The following is a 14,611-nucleotide window of genomic DNA, read 5'->3' as shown; positions in this document are numbered from 1 at the left end:
ACACACACACACACACACACACACACACACACACACACACACACACAGAGGCTACTGAGAATCTGGTAACCCTTAAATAATTTTATATTCTAATGACAATCACAATAGCATCTTAAATGTGTTTGGAAAACACCCAGGACCAATGGTGCCCATGAGTCCCTGCTGAGGGCAAGGCCCCGACTGGTGGATCACTTGAGTTCTGAGTTTTCTGCACTAAGTCTGGCTCCCATGAGCCCCTGTAAGTGGGGGACTTCCAGGAGGGGCGTCCCTAGGGATCCCAGGAGTATGAATTGGCCCAGGTTAGAAACGTATCAGTTAAGGCTTCTATGCTTCAGTATTGATATTGAACCCATGACTGGCCACTGCACAGACAATCTGGGCACAAGAGGGAAAACCAGGCTCAACAAAAGAGATAAAAATGGATGAATAGCGATAAATGGGAGAAGCCGATTATTTTATTCAGACTACAGAAGACATTTTGCTCTTTCTCACAGATCCCTTGTAATAACTCCAGTCTTCCAGAGGTCCACAGATATTCCAGTAACCTCATTTTACCGATGAGGAAACTGAGGCAAAAACAGATGAAATGGCCCGCCTCAGCTCCCACAGATAGGAAGTAGCCGAGCCTGAATTCACACTCTAGAGCCAGACCCTTAGTACCTCCCAGAGAAAGTGGCTGTTTTGTTGGCATCCCTCCCATGTCCCAGGGGGTTGTTTTATTTCTTTAAACTGGGGAGTGTTGATGTTTGGGAAGGAGCAGTGCTCTTCCTCTCCAAGCATAAATGGCAGTCAGAAAAGCCCTCACTGTAACTTTCTGGCAAAAACCTTTTTTTTGGGATTGCCAGGAATTCTCTAAAACTATAAAATGTCAGATCTGGAAGGACCACAGAGGTCACAGACAGGGAGCCCAGGGCCCCACAGCCAGGGTCAGAGTCAAAAAAAAAAAAAAAAAAGCACGGTTCTCTTCTTTCACTTCCTTTAGTCAGCATCTCTGCTGCTCATCACACCCCTGCCCTTCCATCTTTAAAAGCCCAGATCCACTAGACATTAAGGAATGAAGAATGTTTTTGTCTCCCAGGGAATAACCTGTACTTCTCTCATCTCTCAGAAGCCAAGAAAATGTGGTTCAGGAGGAAAGATCAGGTCTTTTCTCCATCAGGGTGGAGGGATCCAGCCCCTCTAGGGAGTAGTGTGGATGACTTTGTGAATGCCACTCACCCTTTTCTCCTTCCTGACTGCAGAGCTGCCCCCACAGCGCTGGCCAAGCCTTGAGCCCCTCCAGCAAGGATGGGAGAGGGCAGGACGGGACTGGACCTCTGACCGTTTGTAAGACGCATTCCTCTAAGGCGAATTCCCGTTCAGTCAGCTGTGATGTGCTTCTATATACAGCCCACACCGTTTCAATGATGGTTCGTTTCCAGCCCTAAAGAATCATCTATGATAGAGCTCTCTATATTGTCAAAAATATTGCTGCATTTCAGTGGAGGAATGGAAGATCTTTAGGTTCCCTGTATATTGTAATTATTTACAAAGCCCTTTGAGGTGGGCGTTTTGCAGTGAAATGGAATGTATTATTGTAATTGCCAGCAGAGTTTGTAAGTACACCTGCCCTTGATTCAAGGGGGCACCATCTTGTGGTGGTGTTTTTCTTTTTTCTTTTTTTTAAACCACCTATCACCTCTATTCTTTCACTCCTTGGGAGCTATTCACTGAGTCTGTGTGACCATTAGGAGTAGCATTGTGCCTCCAGATTGATTGCATGATGTCCATAGCAACTCCTTTGCCCTTCCCACCCCCAGCCCTAGCCATGAATCTGGAAACTGCCAGCGGATGGGGGTGCATTCTTCCAGGCAGAAACCTGGGTCTGTGTGTGGGCCACGTTGGGGTGGGTGGAAACGGACTGCCAGCTTCCTGCTTGAGATAGATAGGTACTGATGCCAATGTCTTAAAGTCATTTCTCAAAAATCAAAATTTATTTACCCCAAAAGATGAAAGTGTGTTAAGGAATTTTCAGCTCCCACTCGGAGCAGCAGTTGAGTGTGACTGCCGCATCATCATGGAATGTTGGAGTTGAATCCGGAGCACTGTGATCTCTGCCTCCCGGTCACCCTCAACAGCCAAAGGGGCAGGGAGGTGGTGCAGCAGATAGAGCAGGCAGCCGAGAACTAGGAAGACCTGGGGTCAGATTTGACCTCAAACACCGGCTTGAGGGTCTTGGGCAGTCGCATCACTTCTGTCTGCCTCAGTTCCTCAACTGCAGAATGGGGATAATGATGGCACCTGCCTTGCAGAGTTGTGAGGGTCAAACGCAATCATATTGGCGAGGTACTCAGCCGCAGTGCCTGTCACATGTTGTTCAGTCATTTCGGTCGTGTCCCACTTTGTGATACTGGAGTGGTGGGCCGTTCCCTTCTCCAGCTCATTTTTACAGATGAAGAAACTGAGGCAAACAGAGTTAAGTAGCTTCTCCAGGGCTTTACAGCTAGTAAGTGCTTGAGGCCAGATTTGAACTCAGGTCTTCATGACTCCAGGCCCGGCACTCTGTCTACTACACGCCCTAGCTACCCCACGCCTGCCACATAGTGGATGTTGTATAAGTGCTTATTCCCTTCCCCAGAGGTGACTGTAGGCAATGCCATCACTTTGGGAGAAACAGATAGGACAACATAGAGATCTTATAGCCATAGGACCATAGCATTTAAAACCTTAGAGGTCATCGTTCCAACCTGAGCTCTCCCTTTACAAATGAGAGACCAAGTGACTTCCTTACATCACCCAGGTAGTCCAAAGCATAAGTCCTACATAAACATCAAGGTGTTTGGCATGCACATGTATATACACACAGACTCTTGTATTTGCAGTCCAGTTTTGTTACATACACGCACACACCTATCTGCAGTGAGAGTGCTCGTGCATCCAGAACTTGGGAAGGTTTAACATTGCAAGTAAAACATCCTAAGTATTCAGGACCAGCTTTGAGGGGATTGGAGGGCTCGGCGTCTGGTTGCCCCAGTGACTATGGTCTTCATCCCGCCTTTCGTTCATTCTGGTCTCAAACCTGAAGTGCTGACGGGGCGTGGCTCTGCCCACAGTCCTTTAGCCCTTCTCTTTTCGGCCCCAGACCCGCCTGCGGGTGCCTCACCTCCTCCCACACAGCTCAGATGGTCGCCTTCCCGCACACCTGCCCTTCCTTCTCTGTGTGGCGTCATCATTCATCCCGTCTCCTGCATTTGTAACCTAGAAGTTATCTTTGGCTTCTCTTCCTGAACCTCTCCCAACCACTCGTTTGGGAAGGTATCTCTTCCACTTCCAAAACCTGCCTCCAGGCCATCCCCCTTCCCCGATGCCCGCCGACTCCCACCGCTGCGTCTGTGCATGGGGCTCAGTAACCTCCTTACAGATCTCCCTCGCCCTCCACCTCGGTCCATCCTTCTGATCACCACTAAGGTTGTTGTACGCGCTCTTTAGTTCCACAACCTTCAGGGCTCCCGAGTCGAGGTCAGACTCTTTCTGACATGTAAAGCCTTCTGTAGCCTCACACCAGTCTCCCCTCCTGGCCTTATCTCGTATTGCTCCCATCCTCACTCTGTGCTTCCGCCAGACTGGCCTAATGTCTACACCCTCATTCTGAACTGCTCTGTGCCTTAGAGGGCCCCAAATGCCCCCCTTCCCCTTTTTGCCTAATGAATTCCTGTCCCAACCTTTAAATTGAGCACATCTAAATTTTAGCAACCCCTTTAGATTAAAAGCACCTGGAAGTCAGGACCATGTCTTGTCTCAATGTTGTGCCAAGCACATCCCTTCGCCTGGAAGAGGCGCTGAATACATCTTTGTGTTGGTCATCTCCTGCATCACAAAGCAAGGAAACAACTGGGATGTAGCTGTTAGCACATCCAGCTAGAGTTGGTCACCTAGAGTTCTTCCACCTTGACCAGGTCCTTGTCTTCCCCTCTGAATGTGGAGTTCTGGCTTCCAGCTCCCAGGAGCCTTTCCCCCCTTAGTTATGGAAGTGGCAAGGATGAGGCACCAGATTTTTTTTTTTTTTTTTTGGACTAGGCAGTGGGGTTAAGTGACTTGCCCAGGGTCACACAGCTAGTAAGTATTATGTGTCTGAGGCCGGATTTGAACTCAGGTCCTCCTGAATCCAGGTGGCTGCTGCGCCACTTAGCTGCCCCAGAGGCACCAGATTTTTAAAGCCATGTTTTGTGTTCTTTTCACACAGGGCAATCCAGAGCCACCATGATTCCCCCCAAGCACCCTCGACAGCCAAAGGGGGCTGTGGACGATGCCATTGCTTTTGGGGGAACCACAGAGCAAGAAGTGACCCGCCCATCCCAAGCCACACCGCCCCCCCTGCCAAAGAAAACGATCCTGAGGGCCAACACAGAGCCTCTTCCCAAAGATCTGCACAAGTCTCTGGAGAACAGTCTGTGTCTTCTGGCCAACCCCACCTATGACATGGAGGCCCACTGGGACGCCAGCAGTGGCGGCTCCTCCCTTAGCTACGAGCTCAAGGGCCTGGGGAATGAGTCCTGTGATTCGCTAGACAGGCCCCTGCCCAAAGACCGACGTGCGAGCGCCACAGCCCACAGTGTCTCCAGCCTGACCACTCTAGGCACGCGGGAGCGGTTCTGCACCAGCACTGAGTCCCTGACGGGGCGGCGGGCGGGGGCGCCTCAGGGTAAGGTGGGCAAGAGCGCCCAGAAGCCCCAGAGAACGGCGCTGTACCGAGGCATTGAGAACCGGGAAGAGGTGGTGGGGAAAATACGCAGTTTGCACAGTGACGCTCTGAAGAAGCTGGCTCTCAAATGTGAAGACCTCTTCATGGCTGGACAGAAAGACCAACTCCGTTTTGGGGTGGACAGCTGGTCAGACTTCCGGCTGACCAGCGATAGGCCGTGTTGTGAAGCTGGCGATGCCGTCTACTACCCGGCCTCTTATGCCAAAGACCCACTCAGCAGCTATGCTGTCAAGGTAAGAAGGCCTCAGAATCTGGCTCTTAGGCCTGCTACGGGCCCCTGTCGGTGGAGGCCACACGGAAGTGTCCAGGCAGAGGAGTGTGAGAAATCCTCCCTAACTCATGACATGTGCGCCCCAGGAAGTGCTGCTCACACGTCCCCAGGCGTCGTACGAGTTCAGTGACCAGGCTCATAGGGCCTCGCTACAAGCTTACCCCCTTATGTAAGTGTAACAGCAGCTGGTATTAGTAGATTGCTTTGAGATATGCAAAGCACTTTTATTTCACTGGATCCTTACAATAACCTGGAGACAGGTGCTCTGATTATGCCCATTTTGCAGATGAGACCAATGGTCATGCAACTAGCAAGTTTCTGAGGCAGGATTTGAATTCCCCTCCCCAAAGCCAATTTGTGTGCTCTATCCTCCATGACACAGTGATTAAACAATTGAGTATTTATTAAGTATCTGTGATATGCCAGTCACTGTGCAGGGCACTGTGGATACAAGGAGCTTACATTCTAGGAGCAAGAAAACAAATACATGCGGATATAAAATGACCGAATACAAATATAGACAAAATGATGAAATGCAAGGAGGTTTGGAAGGGGGCTGGCAGCAGTCGGATCAGGAAAGGCTCCATGCAGAAGGTGGCACTTGAGCCTCATCTGAAAGGAAGAGAAGGACTCTTTGAAGCGGAGGTGAGGAGGGAGGGCACTCCAGGCAGGGGACACAGCCAGGGCAAAGGCCTAGAGACAGGAAATGGAAGGTCATGTGTGTGGATCAGGGAGAAGGCCAGGCTGGAGAGGGGGATGGGGACCAAATATTTACCTTAGAGTCATAGGAAGCCACGGGGGTTGATTGATAGGGGAATCCCGTGGTCAGATCTGTTTCAGTAACATCACTTGGGAAGCTGTGCTGTAGGAAGGACTGTAACGAGAGATGAGGCGAGGGGGCCGATGGATACAGATCAGAGGTGATGAGGCCCTGAACGAGGCCGTGAGCTGTGTGAGTGAGGAGACGGAGCTGGGTGTGAGAGATGGAGGAAAGGAAGGAAGAACAGCTTCAGCCCTCACAGTCCTGGGCGTCGCTGGGGAGAGTGAGGAGGGGGAACCTGCTAGGGTGATGCCCCAGGAGATGGGTGGGTGTGCCCACCACAAAGGGAAGGAGCAGGAGCATCTGCAGAGGAAGGAGACTTAAACCCAGACAGAGAATCTGGAGGGGAAAGCGGGCCTGGAATTTCACCTTGGAGAATACCCCCAGCGAGAGGGCGTGATGGCGGACAAGCCAGCAGGCTTTAGAGAGCCGTCTGACCGGTCAGTGAGAGTCAGACGAGGCAAGATCACGTCACTGAAGCCCAGAAAACGTTGGTCATGAGCGTCCAGGAGGATGAGGACTGAGCAGACAGCCCCTCGGTACCTTTGGAGAGAGCAGTTTCACTCGACGGGGAGGTCAAAACAAAGCCCGATTACGAGGGGCTGAGGAGTGAATGAGAGCAGGGAAACCGAGGCAGCAAGTGTAGGTAGAGTTTTCAGAGCATTTGTCTGAGAGAGGGAGAAGAGACGTAGGACTTTTTAACAAAGGGGAGACTTGGGTGTGTTTGAAAGCAGCAGAGAAGTACATGGTTGGTAGAGAACTCAGTCGGCCGGAGAAGCCGAGAGGGCATGGGGTCCGTGGTTCATCTTTCGCTTTAGTCAGTTTTTTGCTCTGCTCTTCTCTTTTACAGATAAGGAAACTGAGGCAATTGGCAGAAAAGACATGTCTTACCATTGCTAAATTCTCTACCCTTCATGCCACAGCACCAGTTTGCAACTTATTGGTGCAATTTAGGATACGTAGCGATGGCAAGTGATAGTGGCCTAGTAGCTTAGCTTCCTTTATGTTCTATCCACTGTGTGATATAGCAGCAAAATATGAAGCTGAGATCTGGGAGCCCTGGTTCCTAGTGTTGGCTTCACTTCTAACTGGCAGGTTGGCTTTGAATAAGTACCTTCACTTCTCTGGGCCTTACTTTGTTTGCCTGTCAAATGAGTACTTGATTCAGTTCAGCACATATTAAGTGCCTGCTGCATGCCAGACACGGTGCTAAACTTCTGGTATGATGCTTCTGACTTCCCCTCTTCCCTGACAGATTTACAGGCAGGGGAGTATAAGGGTCAGAGACCCAGATTCAAGCTGAGTCTCTGCCATTTGCAGAATATATCGTTGGAGGCAGTTCACTTGGCCAGATCCTCAGCTTTACCATCTGTAAAATGGAGCTCGTACTGCTTGCTCTGCAGGCCTCATTGGGTGGTTATGGGGATTAAATAATATACTTAAAAGTTCACTGCAAATTATAAGCACTGTCCATGTAAAGCAGAAACGCCATTATTATGTGAAAGAGCTTCAGAAACTCTCAAGTCAATCTGCGATTCATCACGGCAGGGCGCCCCCTCCCTCTCACCCACCCCACACTCACATTGTCTCTTCTTTTTTCTGAGTCCCCAGAGATGACCCGCTCAGTGTGTGCTGCAGGGCCTCACTCCTGTTCTGAGTCTCACACTCAAGTACCCAGCTGCTGCCTTTCAGTCTAGATGATGTGACTTTTTTTTTTAAAAGGTGCATGTTTTAAATACCAGAAAATTCTGCTCTATGTGATCTCCAGCATTCCCACTCTGAAGCCTTATTACAGCATAGGGGCAACCCTGGGTTCTTGGAGGTCAGGTGAGTGGAATGCGAGCTCTGGGGAGCCACCAGGCAGGAAAGGACCAGCCTCCCTAAGGGCAGAGAAAGGTCAGCTGCCAAGGGATGGATTTGTTGGCCACAAGAACTCATCAGGTGGTTTCCTGAACCATGATAGGTCCTGTCATGGTGGTAGGGAGTGGAGGGGGGATCAGAGGGAGGGGCGAGGGGAAGCAGCATATGCAAGACTTTTCCAATCCCATTATCCCTTTTCATTAATTCTGTTCCTTAGCTACAGATTGATTAACATAGCTAGCTGATTGTTACATCTGAATCTGGTGTAGAAAGGACATATGCTATGCCAAGCACTTTTAACATGTGCTGTGAATAATCACATTACCTGTCAAGGTAGTACACATGTTGGTACCAGAGTCTCTTAGCTTCATTCTCTGCAATTCTCACACTTAGACATTTTTGTAATCAAGAATGTTGGAGTCAGAAAGGTCCTCAGAGAGGATCTAATCTGATCCCCGCCCCCTCTTCCTTCTGTAGTTGAGGGAAAGTGCCCAGGAGGTGAAGGCAATGGCATGGCCAGTTAACATCAGACCCAAGACTTGTGCCTTGGTCTACAGACTCCCAGGCCTCTGGATTTTCTATTGTACCATGTGCTTTCATGGTTAAATGACAGTGTTTATAAAACACTTTGAAAACCTTAAAGCCCCATAGAAATACCAGTTATTATTTAACACACACATTAAGCCAAAAAGCAAACTGCGAGAGAGGTTGCTTCTCTGTGGGTAATGGAACATATTGCTAGGAGAAAGCATTTTAAGGTAATGTTGACACCGAAAAGCTGCCCCATCGATGCGCAGGGTGATGGCGGCCATCCATCCCACACCTTTCCTGTTACAAGATCACAAGTGGAATATGGGAACCTATTTCAAGGAGGGTCCTCAAACTATCTGTTCTCTCAAAACAATTGAGAAATAGGGCTTGGATAACATTATGTATTATTGCCTGGCAATCTTGTCTCATTACCAAATCAATGGTCTGGTATTGATTTTTTACTTGTAATGATGCAAAAGTAATCTACAAAGAACAGGTGGCAAGTTGTTATAGAATGTGAATTACCAGCAGGTTTGAGGAAGGATGTGTTACTTAAATGCTTAATGTAACTCTCTTTGATGACAGCGCCTTTGGGCCTTTCCAGAAACACAGGATAAATTACACAACTCTGGAAAAATATTAGAAAGGCAGCATTGCCTAGTGTGTTAGAAGGATGGCCTTGGGAGGCAGGGATACTTGGGTTCACATCCCGCCCTTAGCATTTATTTACTGACAGCGTGACCATAGGCAAGTCACGGTACGTCCCCGTGACCATTAAATCGTAGATATGTGGTAGTCTGCACTGGTGGAAGGAATTCCTGCATTGACAGTCACAGGTCCTGCTGAAGCAAAGGAATGTTGAAAGTAGCAAAAGCAGCCCTGAAGAAGGACAGAACAGACCAGCCACTGGTCAATTCACCCATGCTTTTGTCCTCCCTCTATTTTTAAACAAGGGCTTCCATGCTAGTGATAAGATGGGCCCTAGCTCACGTTTACTCTTGGCACTCTGCGGGATTACAAAGGATCATGTGCTTTCCTCACAATGCCAGAGCAAGTATCATTTCCCCATTTTACTGATAAAGAAACTGGGATGGAGAACAAAAGTCACTTCCTCCAGGCTCCAGGCCGGGCCATATTGGATTCCAGCTCATGGGCCTCCCTTCTGGGTGTGCCACAGCTGCCCGGCGGGCAGGACTTTGACTCAGACATCAGCAACCCTCAAAGTGTTGAAGACATTTCGTAACCTTATTTATCACCAGGGAGTATTTCCCGTAAAACACAGACCTGCGGCAGCAACTGAGCACTAAGAACTTTGCTTGCTGACCTAAGCTGCTCAGAGAAATAAATGCATTTTTGGAGAAGGGATTATGCGCCTGGACTCTTAGGTCTTCCATCAAGCTTTAGGTTTAACATGGATTTTGATTATTTCAGTGCCAATATTCCCCTTCACAGCATTGCCTCACCCAGTGGTGCTTTGTGATAGTCAAGACCACGCTCCCCTCACAGCCAGAGAGCAGAACGCAGACTCCTTGAGGGCAGCCCCTACCACACTTTTGTCTCTGTGCCCCAGGGCCTTCCATAGGGCCTGGCACATAGGAAGCACTTCATGCGCTTCTCTGCCGTAGTTGGACATTATTTAGGATTTATCATTCACACTTGTTACTAGAACCGGGGTGCTTTTAAGTGTGCAAACCTTCGAGATTACCTAGTTTCGTCTCCTCTTCTACAGATGAGGACACTCACACCTGGAAAGGTTAAATGACTTGCCTAGTCCTGTGGGTCGTCAACAGCAGAGCCTAGGTCAAGCCAGGGGCATCTGGCTCCAGAGCTGGTATTCCCTCTCCTAGACTATGCAGCCCACTTCAGAGTTTTTCTTCCTCTCAATGTCAAGGAAGAAAAAGTTATGTATTTGACATCTTGAGTGAAAGCTACAAAATATTCACAATTTCAAAGAATCATAAATATTTAAGTTGCCAGAAAATCTGAATGTTATCCCCATCCGGTCTCCTTTGTTCTTTCCACTAAATTTCTCTGGTCTCCCAACAGTAGCCAAATTCAGTTTTATATTCCTAGTGAACTGATTCTATCTAAATGTACAAAGGACAGCTTGCCTTAAGGACCATCTCTGTGGCAGAACAACATTAGCCATGGTGTGTCTGAATTGTTGGGGGATGGGCTATTTTCAGATTAATGGGCATACCCACAATATGGCAAAGGTTTTCACTGTCTTCCATCTTATACTTGTGAAATTGATTTTTTGAACCCAAGCATAAAATTTTACATCTCACTGGATTTAGAGCCATATTCTAACCTAGCCTTTGAGGTTTGGGAGGGACCCAAACTCTGTCATCAAACATGTTACTGCCCTTCCCATCTTGGTGTTCTCTGCTGTCAGAGTAACTAAGCCATCTATGTATTTATCCAAGTTATTGATAAAAATGCCAGACCATGTAATGTCAAGGCCCCACAGTCATGGGCCACTCCACTGAAAACCTCCTTCCAAGTAGATACGGAATTGTTAAGGGTGACTTCTTTGTGAGTCCAGCCATTCTGCCAACTCCAGAGCCGTCTTAACTGAATATTAGACATTGACAGAGCCTTTTATGAAGAGTAGATGGTGATGAGTCCATCACTGGATAACGTGATTGATTGGGTGGTGCATGAATCAGGCTGGAAGGTGCCGTGGGTTCCAGGTAGAGCTTGTATTCCTCCAATGAGAAAGGGGTTTAAGCTTATTCACTGATGTTAATGGAGTAGATCAAAATAGATCAGACATTTGAATGGCAAGAGAAGTATTAAAATGGCCTGTGTAAGTCTTTCTACCGCTTTGGGCCTCAGCTTCTGTACCTGTCAAATAAAGGGATTGAACTGGGTAGCCTGTCACGTTCAGCCTTTCTCGTCCAGGACTGAATTATGTGAATCTGGGATTGGTTCTTTCTTATTGTGGCTACTGATCCCTTTTCACTTGTTACACATATGTGTGCATGTATGTGTGTGAGTCCATACCAGATATAGTGCTGCGAATATTTCACGTAAAATCGATCCCTGCCCATTCCCAAACCACCAGATTGCTTTAATGTGGTTTCTATTTAAGCTGACAAATAGACCTTTAGCTGGAGAAATGGTAAAACCAAGACACAGCATCTACAGGCCCCAAAATGGCATCCCCAGCCAAGGCTACATGAGTTGTTCCTGTTGGCGAGGCACTGTCTGGTCCTAGGATCCCAGGCCAAAGCTTGAAGAGACTTTAAGTCATCTAGCTTAACCCCTTCATTTTACAAATGAGGAGACCGAGGCCTGCAGTGTGTAAGTGCCTTGTCCAAGGCCATACAGTGAGTAAACAGCAGGGCCAGGATTTGAAACAAAGGCTCCGACTCTGAATTCTCCATTCTTTGGACCACATAGACCATGCCCCTCTGAACCAGTACTTCTGGTAAGAGCAGGCCTTTCCCCCGGGGTGAGGACCTGAGAAACTTAGTACACTCCCACAGCTGGCCTGGCCTGGCCAAGGGCCTGCCAGGAAATCTGACCAAAATTACTTCAAGGGGAACACAACAAATCCAAACTAATAATAATACAACTAATAAAAGTGGTCAGCTAATTGCTGTTCTTCCTGTCTAAAGCCCAGAAAGCACTGCAGATTCTCACCTCAGCCCATCCTGCTGAGTCCTTTAGAGGTGAGGTTCTGGACAAGCAGATGCGCCTGTTATTACAGGAGAATGACTTCTCAGCTTTGAGCTCTCCCAGGTGCCTGGCTAAGAGTCTGGCACAGTCTGGGTGAACGATGGAGACCCACATCTTCTCTACCTGGGTGGGCTGCGGAGACCCAGCTTACCTTAAACCAGAAGATACTGAGAAAGCGAGACACTAACTGAAAAAGTATTAACAGAAACCACTGTGACTGGTTGGAATTTCGAGCTAATTCAGACCCTAGGCACGGGTAATTAATTATTGGCTTACTGACATGGAAGGAACTGAAGGTTCCAATTTCTTAATTTAACATAAAAACTCCACGCTGAAACCACCAACAATGATGAATCAGCATAACTTCCCTCCTCTCCTACCCCAAATCGCGTGTATGTTCTGAGCCCTTGGCGCTCAGTAGCCACCTCGTTTCAGGGCCAAATGCATTCCAAAGGTGCCCGACAGGCTCAAACCTTGAGTGCACTTGACAGGAAGACCTTCTAGCTGCCCCACGTCGGTGTCATCCTGTGGGGTGGATCATAACCTAAAAGTCGAGGCCTCCAGGAAGCAGAAGGGTGCATCACCTTTCACTTCGTGCAAGGTCGTACATAGGCTTGGCTCCCAAGGAACATCAAATAAAGCAGGTTCTCATCTTGACCCTTGGCAGGTTCTGGAACCACTTTGTCCCTTGGTTTTCCCAGGCTGTACGACGGAGGTGAAAATTCCCCTTACACTCAAACATCCTGCCATTTGAACTTGGGAATGGAAGAGTTTCTTTTAGGTTCCAGTATATAGTGTCGAGAGAATCCTGAAGATCTGGGATACACACAGAACGAAATATCAGAGTTCTGCGTAGTTACATCCCTAAATTTCTCTTGTAGGCTGCGGGATGGATTTCTTGAGAATGGATATTTTTATGACAGTTGAAGCTCTAAAGTATGTGTCCCTCCCCAAACCCACTAGCACATCCTCACTGCACAGAATGCTTCATAGTTCCAGGGATACCATTTTATAGATCAAACATTAATCCATTCTTCCTGTAGTCACAGTAACACCAAGGGTCTGTCTCCTGGGCTTATGGCATCATGGAATGGGAGAGATGGAAAAGATTGCCGAGGTCATCAAGGCCAAGCTCCCCTGGCTCTTAGCCTCTTTTTTTAGCGAGGAAGTTGTGTATGTGACTGGCCAAGGTTATGCCACGGGTTCCGTGGCAGTTACGATTCAAATCCCATTTTCTGTTTCCTGGTCTAATTCTCTTTCTTCAGTGCCATGATTTTCTATCTCAATATCCTTCCCTCATCCAAATGATCCATAATATGCTATATTATCCCAATTTTTACATTAAAGTATGTACTCTGGGCTGTGCCTTTGTAAATTTAGATCGGTAAGCTCCTACATACCGTGCCTGCAATTTCCCTAAATCATAGGATCATCGGATTGAGAGCCAAAAGGGCCTATTGATGGAAATGTTTTACATAATTGCATATGTATAACCTATATCTAACTGCTTACCATCTCAGGGAGGGAGGGAGAGATAGAGTTTGGAACTCAAAACTTTAAGTAAAAATGTAAAAAAAAAATTTAAAACAAACAAACTAAAGGGCGTATTGAGAGGAAGCTGAGATCCAGAGAAGAGAGGTGACTTGCCCGGTGTCACCCAGAGAAAGGAGGGTGGGAGGCCAGGCCTCTTGGCACATTCCCAGCAAGTCACAGACGCAGCATTGATGGAGCACTTGTTGTGGGCTGGTGCACTGTGCCAGGCTCTGGGGAGGTCCCCAGCCGTGGCCACAAGGTGCCCCGGGGCCAGGGAGGACTGTAGATACCCTGAGGAGGTGAGCTTGTCGTCATTTTGGGGGCTGCAGGTTTTCCTTGGATGCCATCTCTCATTTGTGGCTGTGCTTTTGTGTAATTCAGCATACTAGCCAGGTGGTGCAGGATCGTGGTCTACAGTGGTCCTCGGTGAAGGCTCACTGAGGCCCTGCAAAAGGCACAGGCTGGGGCACAAATGAGATGCCCTGCCAGCATGTGGGAGTCGACTGAAGGCCCCCTTGGCTGGTGGGGCCCATCCTGGGGAAATAGAAGCTAATGCAGAACATTTTTGCAGACTCTTACAGCATCTCACAATTCTCACAAGCAGAAAAGAATGGTGATGAGCCATGTGTGCAGCACGGGGCTGGTTCAGTCTGGAGAGGAGGCCGGGGCCCCATCGACCGAGAGCAGAGGCTCTTAGGGTCTTGCTCAAGTTTTAATAGGAAGAGAAGGGGATGCATGTCATTCAGCCCCCTTATTCACCACTGTCAACGTGCTCTTCTCTTTCGTCCTATGAACTGAACTCCCTTCAGGTTCTTAAAGACTCATCAGGTATTCCACTGCCCTGAGGTCATTTTACGCATGGCCTGTGGCCAGATATCTGCTCTGGCCATCATCTCGGTTGGCCAAATGACCTCCTTCTGGGCCCATTCCTTCCTGGGTTCTGTGTAGGCAGCGGGTAGGGCGTGGTCTGCCGCAGTGGGGCAGGTGGGTTAGCAGTGCTCGCAGCATAGGAGAGTTGAGGCTGGATTTGGAGTCAAGTGTTCAGACCCCAGCTCTGACACTAACCAGCTGTGCCCTCCGTCCTGAGCAAGTCCCTGACTGCTGTTTCCCTACCGCCAGGTTGTGTCAGAAAAAGTGCTTGGTAAACCTAAAAGGCTGTAGGTGAGTAAGC

The 14,611-nt window shown here is 48.4% G+C and overlaps 1 protein-coding gene across 6 annotated transcripts in view; it reads left to right on the top strand.

Annotated features, from left to right (window-relative positions):
• The window catches only part of PEAK1 (pseudopodium enriched atypical kinase 1), a 278,957-nt gene that overhangs the window by 250,957 nt on the left and 13,389 nt on the right, over positions 1 to 14,611 (top strand). For all 6 annotated transcript variants that reach the window (XM_027840539.1, XM_027840535.1, XM_027840537.1 and 3 more), the window contains one exon: positions 4,223 to 4,974. In XM_027840539.1, the coding sequence (XP_027696340.1) occupies positions 4,223 to 4,974 (752 nt within the window). The remainder of the gene's footprint in view (positions 1 to 4,222; positions 4,975 to 14,611) is intronic.

This window comes from Vombatus ursinus, unplaced genomic scaffold (assembly GCF_900497805.2).
Source record: "Vombatus ursinus unplaced genomic scaffold, bare-nosed wombat genome assembly UNPS02014847.1, whole genome shotgun sequence".
NCBI lineage: Eukaryota > Metazoa > Chordata > Mammalia > Diprotodontia > Vombatidae > Vombatus > Vombatus ursinus.
The sequence above is the reverse complement of the archived record's forward strand: the minus strand, read 5'-3'. Positions and strand labels throughout refer to the sequence as shown.